The sequence below is a fragment of the Sinocyclocheilus anshuiensis genome, unplaced genomic scaffold, assembly GCF_001515605.1.
Source record: "Sinocyclocheilus anshuiensis isolate Anshui unplaced genomic scaffold, SAMN03320099.WGS_v1.1 scaffold637, whole genome shotgun sequence".
Taxonomy (NCBI): domain Eukaryota; kingdom Metazoa; phylum Chordata; class Actinopteri; order Cypriniformes; family Cyprinidae; genus Sinocyclocheilus; species Sinocyclocheilus anshuiensis.
In genome coordinates, this window is record NW_015539816.1 from 1,559,992 (window position 1) to 1,570,148 (window position 10,157).

Below are 10,157 nucleotides of genomic sequence, written 5' to 3' on the forward strand. Positions count from 1 at the left end.
TAAAGCTAAAAGGAGTTTTTCTGATATATTCAGTAATTTACACTGAACAACATTTGTAATAGGATTTACATTTCACTCAGAATCTGCTTTTATGATTTGAAAATTGGCCACTATTAAAAGCTATTAGGAGTTACACAGTAATTTGTGATATATATTAAGTAATCACAATCTGCATTATACAAAATCTGTTATAGGATTTACATTTTCACTCAGAAATTGTTTGCAAATTTCACAAATAATTATAAAGAGATCGCAAGTAACACTGAGTTAAACGTGAAATTTAGAAGTAGAAAGACTGAAATAGTATTTTACTGTATACTGTATATATATATATATATATATAATTGCATGCAGAATTTTGCAACTGTGATGACAGCAGATATTGTTGTGTGAATATTATTAGACCAGGCCATAAACCTCTATTCCCTGGTTATAGGACAGTTGTGGTTCTTATATTGAGATTAATGCAAAAGCTGACAGTGCTGGACTGGTCAGTGTTGCTTGTCTTGGTAGATTAGCATTATGGGATAGCAGTGTTTGGCTATATGTGAGGTTAGGACACTCAACAGCATTATTACATACTACAAACTAACCTTTGATGAAGTCATTTACTTAAATAACTACCCTCATAACCCTGATTCACACAGAATTTTGCTCTACATTAGCTTATTTCCTCTCCGAGAAGAGCACAGGCAGCATCTGTAAAGGTTACAAGAAAATAAGATGATCAGCCACCTACATCACACACATACACATGCTTACTTTCTTTTTTTATGGTGAGATGCTAGTAGCTGCTACTCTGCTGCAGAATGTTGTTTGAGTAAGAGAGAGAAAGAGTGATTGTGGGTGTTTCTTTTTCACCCATAGAACCTGACTGAAGACGTTGGCCCAGAGACTCACGGTACAGGTAGTGACCTTAAATCTGACCTTGCATGCTCCTCCATCCCTGCATAACCTTATCAACTAATATCAAACATAATTTTTTTTAAATGGTACTTCATTCTGGAAACTTGCATCATATGTATCTTTTTTTTCTACACTAAAATTTTTGGAGTCGGTAAGGTTTTAAAGGGGTCATATGATGCTTTTTTTAAAGATCATTATTTTTTCAGCAGGGATACATTAAATTGATCGTAAATAACAGCAAAGTCATTTGTAATGTTACAAAATATTTCTGTATCAAATAAATTGTGTTCCTTTGAACTTTCTATTCATCAAACAGTCTTGAAAACATGCAGGCCATCTTAAGCAAATTAAATGAGGACATCTCATTGGTTTGAGGGAGGGAATGACTGAAAAAATAAATAAAAAATAATCGTCATCTTTGTGTCGTGTTTGTCTCTCTTTTCCAGCCTGCTGCTCCAGAGCCATGCCCCCCAGGAAAAAGAGGAGACCCACTGCTGGAGATGACCTGTCTGCTAAGAAGAGCCGGCAGGATAAGTATGCTCAAAACATTCATCCATCCATCTCTCCAGCCCTTCATCTCTGTCCATTCCATCTGTCCGTTGACTTTCCTTTAATTCACTCAAACATACACTCTTATCCATCTATCTAACTCCTTGATTAACAACTAAACTAGTTGTCTGTTAAAGTATGTCAATTAAGAAATTCTGTATTTATGCACAGAAGGAGCAGAATGTTGTTATAATAAAATAATGTCAAAAGAAAGTTGAGATTATCATAACTGTTAATTGTACCATCAGATCGCTTTGTGTGGGTGGATTTCTGCCCTCAGAGCATGTGTCTCTTAGGGTTGTGACGGTGAGGAAATTTTCCCACCGGTTAATCGATGTGTGACAACACCGATAATACCGGTATCACCGTGGGGGCAGGAGCGTTTCCTCTTTTCCTCGCTTTCCTTCGCTTTTAAATAGCTTAAAAGCACTGTGCTGTGTTTCGAATTAGCAGCAATTCGTCGTGAATTGCTTGAATGCAACAACAAAATACAACGTCAAACTCACTTTAGCCTATATATAAAACATAGAATTTTATTAACAAAACGAATAAAAATACACCATGCTATAGGGCAGGCTATGCCTAATATAAAATAACAAATAACTTACATAAAGTTTAAATAGGTAGCCTATACAAAACTGGAAATAAGTAAACATGTATAATATATAACCAAATAAATAAGAAACGTAGAAAGTTTATTAGCAAAACGAATAAGAAAGCTTGGAGGCACGGCATACACCTTGATGTCAAATAAAATAAACAAATTACACAAAGTTTAAATAATGTAAAAATCAGCAAACACTGTGGAACCAAATAATAAGAAACAAATGTTTAAAAACACTTTCAAAATCTTCTTAGATAAACAGCAAAAGTCAACAGGCTGTTCAGAAATCCAAAATACTGCCAAACAGGCGTTTTTGCATTTCGTTTTGAAACTAAATCATCCGCCATCGTCTTTTCTGTCTCACCCCACTCTTCTTGTCAGCCAGCTCGACTCACTCTCCTCACTGGATAATCGTTCGGCACGCTGCATTGAGCAGCCGCGTTCAGTTTTTAATTGTAGTGTCAGTTCTTTTACTGAACTAAATGATTTTTATTACTATAAAAAAAATCAAAACGACGGTGGGGGTCGGTGCCGCGGTGGGCAAGTGACGTAATCGGTGTTGCGGCTTAACAATGGTATCACCGTCAGCACTGTCTATCACGGCAAGCCTAGTGTCTCTTCTTGTTTGTATCAGATGTAACACGTTCGTGCTTTAATGTGTATACAAGTGTGTGTTAATGTGTATTTAAATACCCTCCGCTCAGTCCTTGTCTATTCATTTCAGTGTTTACAGAAAACAGGAGACATTGCAAATCCAGGAAGCCGAAGCTTTTTCTAGCAAGAGATGTCTAGAATGGTTCTACGAATACGCAGGTACGTGGGCATCCCGTTTGTAGTCATATTGAGTTTGTCACAATACTATGAACTGTTGCAAATGTATATCTCTTTGATTTTATTAGTAAGGTCTTATAAAGAGTATAATCAAATCACATCAGAATCTGGTAAGCTTATATAATTTGACTTGATATTGTCTAGAAGGCAGTGAATAATGTCAGCTAAATGTAGGCTTTTTTGGATTCAGAATTCTGTCCTTGTGGCTTTAGACACTTTCCAAATGAAGTTAAGATGTAAATAGAATGACTATAAGTATATACTAACATGTATTTGGAAACTTAAGTCACACTTAAAAATGTCTGAATTGTATTGCATGCAAAATATCAAATATAAAGATTAAAAAATATCAAACCAAGTGGCATCTGCAAAAAAAAAAAAAGGTTTTCTTAGGACGTACTTTACTTTTTCAATTATTTATAACCAATTGGTCTCAGTCATTCTTTTTTGTGAATATATAAAGTCAGTTCCTATTAAGTTAAAAGTACCCTGGCACATTAACATATGAACATGTTCCACAGAAATTTGACAACTAGAAAGTGTCCAAGACTTTTTGTTTTTATTTTAAACGGTATACCTATTGCTTCATATTTTGAAACCTAAGTTAACACACTTGTAAAATGTTTTGATTGAATTGTGCTTGTGCAAAGACATTTATGCAGTTTTAATTGTGGCTTAATTGTCTAAACATTTTTTGGGGCCACTGTATATAATAGTAAATTGTGTCAGAATATGTCGTGTAAATAGGGTGCGATGACGTTGTTGGACCAGAGGGGATGGAGAAATTCTGTGAAGACATTGGAGTGGAGCCAGAGAATGTAAGAAAACTAGCCTGATCTAATATGATTTCATAGTTTACTAAAAAAAAAAAATCTTGTTATTAGCTTTACATTTTAAAGGGTTAGTTCACCCAAAAAGGAAAATTCTGTCATTAATTACTCACCCTCGTGTTGTTCCAAACATGTAAGACCTTCGTTCATCTTCGGAACACAATTTAAGATATTTTTGATGAAATCTGAGGGCTCTCTGACCCTCCCATAGACAGCAAGGTAACTACCATGTTCCAAGGTCCAGAAAATTACCAAGATGATAAAAAATATATTTAAAAAATAAAGTCGTTATTTTTGTTTTCTTTGCACAAAAAAGTATTCTCGTGCTTCGTAACTTTACAGTTGAACCACTGATGTCACATGGACTACTTTGTCGATCATCTTGGTACTTTTATGGACCTTGAACATGGTAGTTACCTTGCTGTCTATGGGAGGGTCAGAGAACCCTCATATTTCATCAAAAATATCTTAAATTGTGTTCCGAAGATGAACGAAGGTCTTACGGGTTTCGAACAACACGAGGGTGAGTAATTAATGACAAAAATTTCATTTTTGGGTGAACTAACCCTTTAATGTATGTTTGTTCGCAGGTAGTGATGCTGGTATTGGCCTGGAAGCTTGATGCCCAGAGTATGGGTTACTTCACTTTACAGGAGTGGCTCAAGGGAATGGGCTCATTGCAGTATGTCTGGCAAAACATGGAACTTAAACGCATCTACTACCATGCTACTACACTTATTCTCATCCCAACCTTCACTTTTCCTCTTCTTCTGTCATATGCAGATGTGACTCTACTGAAAAACTCAGGAACTCTCTAGACTACCTGAGGTCTGTCCTCAATGATGCCACCAGTTTCAAGCTCATTTACCGATATGCCTTCGACTTTGCCAGGGTAGGAGTGACTGTGTATATGCATTAGGACAGATGATTGATGAAAATTAATCACCGTTCACTTTAGAAGCTCTGGTCTTCTTTTAATACATCAACACTATATTTGGTTTTGCCAGTGGCTGTGCATCTGGAACCTTTCTGTGGTTTTTTTCTTTCCCTGCGTGCATGCTGGGCACATCAGTCCTTCAGTTACAGCAGACAAGGGCTTTTTTTTTTACCTCTTTTTCTGCTCAGCAGAAGTATCTCTTGTCCAGTAGTTGTTTTTTTCACTCCCTTGGTATGATTTGTAAAGCGACTGGACCTTTGCTGAGTGAAGCTCTTACTGGAGCCATTCGATAGGGCCAATAAAGTGGAGGAGTACAAATAAATAGCTTGTGGCAACCTTGAATGGATAACATGACATTCATCTTGTCTAGATGAAACAGAATTGTTCATGTCTAGACTCATCTTGAATAGAGCATTTAGTCCTTTCTTGTGCACTAGTAACATATTATGGCAGTTAGAGTGATTTTAAAGACATTAATATCTATTTTTGCTTATCAAGGTGCAGGGACAATAATCATGTCTGCCCTCAGGTGGTTGTATTATCATATGTTCAAGTTCTTCTGAGTATAGAGTACACAGTACACTTAATTCCAAAGCGAAGCAACCTGGTTTTAAGTACCTTGGCAATAATGGGTCATTTACAGATTGTCACCTCAGTCACCACCATAATTGCCAACTAAGTATTTTTATTTTGATGTGTGAACTTGTATTCAAACTCTTTAAACTTTAATATGCTTCCACCCCTTTGTAGGAGAAGGATCAGAGGAGTTTAGACTTGAATACCGCCAAGTGCATGCTGGGACTTCTGCTTGGGAAGACCTGGCCATTGTTTCCAGTGTTTAACCAGTTTCTAGAAGTAAATACTTTAATCTTTACAGTCTATCAGTGTCACTTCAATTATTTTACATGACCAGTCAAATGATTGAACACACCTTCATATCCATTATTTCTACTCATTATTATTATTATTAAAAGGAAAGTTGAATCAAAAATGAACGTTCTGTCATCATTTACTCAACCTGATGTTGTTCCAAAACTGTATGACCTTTTTTTCTGTAGAACATAAAAGAAGATATATTGAAGAATGTTGGTAACCAAACAGTTTTGGTTACCAATGACTTCCATTGTATAGACAAAAAAAACCCCAACAACAAAAACGCTTTTTACCAAAAAGCAAGAAAGTCATAGTTTTAGAACAACACAAGGCTCAGTAAATGTTGACATTTCACTTAATTTACCCCTTTAAAGTCATACAAATAACAATGGAAAAACTAATAAAAAAATATTTGAGCATATATTTGATGGTCATCCAACTTAATACATCGTGCGATGCTTTTGAAACAGTACCGAGAGAGAGTTCACATGTATACTGATCATTTGTAATGGCTGCTTTTTTTTGTTCCTTTAAAGGAACAGGCTAGTTCACCCAAAAATGAAAATGTTGTCATTTACTCACTCTCATGTTGTTCCAAAGTTGTATAAGTTTCTTTCTTATGTTGAACACAAAAAAGTTATTGTGTAGAATTTTGATGAGCCAAACAGTTGTTGGTCCCCATTGATTTCCATAGCAGGGAAAGAAATACCATGAAAGTCAACTGGGACATCAACTGTTTGATTACCAGCATTCTTTAGAATATATTATTTTATGTTTAACATAAGAAAGAAGCTCATACAAGTTTGGAACGACATGAGTGTGAGTAAATTATGGCAAAATTTCATTTTTGGGTGAACTATTCCTTTAAAAAAATTACATTTCAACATGAAGCCACAATTTTGTGTTTGTCTGAAAATCTAATTCACCATAAATCTTCAAATCAAAAGGTTTTTAAAGACCATGTTCAGTTAATTTAGGGAGTACAAATATTCGACTGGTTGTTTATACAGATATATGTGCATCAGTACATATTGTCTTAAATTTTAAGTCTGTGAAATTTTTGACAAATTTCCCCCTTTTTTCCACAGCAATCTAAGTATAAGGTTATAAATAAAGATCAATGGTGCAATGTTCTAGAATTCAGTAGGACTATCAACCTTGATCTCAGTAACTATGATGAGGACGGGGCCTGTGAGTACAAGCACTCACACCTAAACATACTTCTTCCAATCACACCCCAATTTAGACACCCATCATTCTTTTGTAAAATGCAGCTGGAAGTACATCAGATTTGTCTTTCGACTCATTTTTCCTCTTTCCTCAGGGCCAGTGCTTTTGGATGAGTTTGTGGAGTGGTATAAAGACCGAGAGATGTCGTAGCGACAGCTTCCCCATGCCTACCACCATCACCAACTAGATAGACCAACTAATCGCCAACAATCACCATGACAATGACGACAGAAACGGCTTTGATGCAAACATCTAGAAAACAAAGTACAAATCAAAACTGAAGTGTTTGGGACAGACTGATGGTGGCCCCTGGTGCTGAGGGCTTGAGTGTGTGAGTGTTTGCATAGAATGTAATTATCAATGCACATGTTTGTATGTCGCCCTTTTAGCCGGGGCCATAGGAGGGTCACTGGTGGTTGTGTGTAGGAGAAACAGCACCTCACCGACTCCACCTAATGTCCCCCATAGCCCACAATGCATTGTGGGTAAGCACACGGCCAGTCTTGGTGCCGCCTTCCCACCCCACTGTGATGTTTCATATTGCTGTGAATGTTTCAGTAGGCTCTTATAAGGAGGATGAATTTGGATTCTCCACAAGGCAGGATAGGTAAAAACTCCCATACTGTCTGAAGTTTAGGTAATTTAGGCCTGGAAGGAAAGGAAAAAGAAGAACCTGCTTGGCTTTTTACTGAAGGTCAGTGACTTATTACTAAGGTTCAAAATGGAAATCGCTTAAAGTGTCGCTCTACTGATGGTGGTCCAAACACTGTTTACTACGGTTTTTATGTTGGAGGATGCTGACAGTCAGAGCATGTTACCATAGATACACAGCGACCTTTGCCATAAGTTTTATTTTTACCAGTCTCACTGCACTTGGATGCCATTTAATAAAGCGCACCACATGCAAGAGTGTCATAGACATTCTGCTGTAAGTACTTCCAGTGGTGTTGTATCAGTATACCTTTCACCACTTACATTCTTGATATTGATTATGAGATCAACAAGAACAGCTTTACTGTTCACAACATGAAGAACAGTGGGTTATACTTATGAGCGTAGAGCCAGGAATCTTTTTCCTGGCTCGCATGACCATTGTGTATTCGCACTGCAATGGCAAGATATGGCCATCTTGTAGAGGAGTGTAAGCAGGTTAAAGTGACTGTGGAATGCATTCTCTATATCATTTGATTCCTTTGCAATGTAACTATACTGTGCATGTCACGGTTAAAATGACGACGAGAGAAAGCTGTTAAAGTGCACTTGATTTCTGTGATGAATTGCCACAAAAATATAAAAACAGGTATCCTGCCCTAAACACTGACACTCTTTTGGCCACATCCTCTTCCACAGATCTTGTGGTAAAATGTGATCACCTTAACCCATAGTGACCAATGCCTAGCAGCTATTTAACATTCTAGTTATGTTTGTAAAACTGTTGAGTTTTGTTTATGGCTGTGGCTTGAAGCTAACTTGTCATCTGAACAAGAAAAAAAATGCATGCATGCATTCTGCAATTAGAGCCGTCTTTGTGAATGAACGAACGAGGTTTTTTCTTTTTGTACTTTTTTTTTTTTTTTTTTTTTTGGAATTTTTATGATGAATTGCCACAAAAATATAAAAACAGGTATCCTGCCCTAAACACTGACACTCTTTTGGCCACATCCTCTTCCACAGATCTTGTGGTAAAATGTGATCACCTTAACCCATAGTGACCAATGCCTAGCAACTATTTAACGTTCTAGTTATGTTTGTAAAACTGTTGAGTTTTGTCTATGGCTGTGGCGTGAAGCCAACTTGTCATCTGAACAAGAAAAAAAAATGCATGCATGCATTCTGCAATTAGAGCCGTCTTCGTGAATGAATGAGGTTTTTTCTTTTTGTACTTTTTTTGCTCTTGTTTCTTTTTTTTGTACAGGTATTTGTAGAAGTGGACTTTTTTTGTGCTTAATTTGGGTATCCGCGGTCATGCAGTCTTAACGCTTTATGAAAAACATGATTGTGTGATGGTATTTAGAGCTTAAACACACTTGTAACCTCATCTGTTGAGATGTTCTTCTCTGCATTGCCTTCTCCACCATCTCCAAGTGCTAAACTACCATGTACATAATTGACTGCAGCATTTCAGTATACAGTATCTGCAGTTCCATGTAAACATATTAATTTTATGTTCATGTCATACAGAGACAGACAAAATCATTAACTTTATTAAAGCTTACTTAGGGTAACAATTTATTTTCTGGTTACAAGATATTTTTGTTTTATTTTATGATTTTTTTTCCTACTTTTTCTGAAAGATGAAAGTTACTCATCATAAATTATTTATCAAGTATTCTATGTATGCTGCGCATGCTCGCCAGAATCCATTTGAAAAATGTCCACAGACACTTGTTATAATCCCATTCATCTGCACCTGTTTGTGCCTGAGGGAAATAGTTGTTTCAAAATTAATTATTTCAACAGATAGACAAGTTCCCTGTGTTGTTATGACTGTTGCTTTTGTTGGGGGAGTATGTAATGCAGAGGGCTGAGCATTCTCATCTGACTGTATATATGTATGGATGTGTGTGTATATGTGTTTGTTTTTACTGTAACCTCTCTACATTCAATATATATAAAGGGGTTTATTAACGAAATGTGGAGTCGTTTTTATTTGTTTTAGATAAAGGGATGGAAGACTTCGACTAACAACTATGCTGAAGTCATGCTGAGACCTTCCCCCTGTTTGCAGGAAAGCTAGTATTCAACAAAAACCATTAAGATTTAATAAAAGGGACGAAGAAAGTTTATTGCCTCATTAATGGATATAATGTGTTGTCATTGAGTGCAGTTAATAGCCTCTGGATTTTTTTTTAGTATTGCACATCATGACTGATAAAATCAATACAGTGTTTATATTCTTAGACAATACACATTCTTATGTACATTCATACAGTTTCAATGCAAAAAGAACAGAACTTATGAAATACTGAAGTTTAGGTTATGTTCATAGTTATATAACAGTATTTACAATACTTCGTAAAAAGCAAATCCCCATCCTCAAAAGCTGTGATTTTGAAAGCATCAGCAAAAAATCACACAACATTGTTTATCTGGTGAGTCAAAATGAACTCTAGCTAAATTAAATATTCCCTATACTTTGGAGTTGACTTGGAACCAAGTGTTGATGCACTCTTAGTTTTAAGGCTCTGTAAAACTGGGGCTTGGGCTCCTTCTGCGTGTCTGGAAGTTAATGTGTTCCTTGTAGAAACACTGCTGTAAATATGTTCTGTTTGGAATGGTGGCACTTCTCCATAATCTGCTGGTGAGCTATCCTGCTGGTCGCTTTGTTGAATGGAGGATAGGGAAACAATGTTGAACTCATCCATTTCCCTTCTCCTTTGCTGCTGTAATCTTCTGC

At 36.4% G+C, this 10,157-nt stretch overlaps 1 protein-coding gene across 3 annotated transcripts in view; it reads left to right on the forward strand.

Annotated features, from left to right (window-relative positions):
- The window catches only part of dcun1d4 (DCN1, defective in cullin neddylation 1, domain containing 4 (S. cerevisiae)), a 12,612-nt gene extending 4,303 nt beyond the window's left edge, over positions 1-8,309 (forward strand). Inside the window, exons 3-11 of one of the 3 annotated variants that reach the window (XM_016480039.1) lie at positions 868-907; positions 1,353-1,440; positions 2,784-2,872; positions 3,638-3,708; positions 4,311-4,402; positions 4,504-4,612; positions 5,408-5,512; positions 6,619-6,721; positions 6,855-8,309. In XM_016480039.1, coding sequence (XP_016335525.1) covers positions 868-907; positions 1,353-1,440; positions 2,784-2,872; positions 3,638-3,708; positions 4,311-4,402; positions 4,504-4,612; positions 5,408-5,512; positions 6,619-6,721; positions 6,855-6,910 — 753 coding nt within the window. In that variant the 3' untranslated portion in view covers positions 6,911-8,309. Of the gene's footprint in view, positions 1-867; positions 908-1,352; positions 1,441-2,783; positions 2,873-3,634; positions 3,709-4,310; positions 4,403-4,503; positions 4,613-5,407; positions 5,513-6,618; positions 6,722-6,854 lie in introns of all 3 variants that reach the window. The other 2 variants (XM_016480040.1, XM_016480041.1) reach the window with 2 other exon arrangements.
- Positions 8,310-10,157: the final 1,848 nt, after the last annotated feature.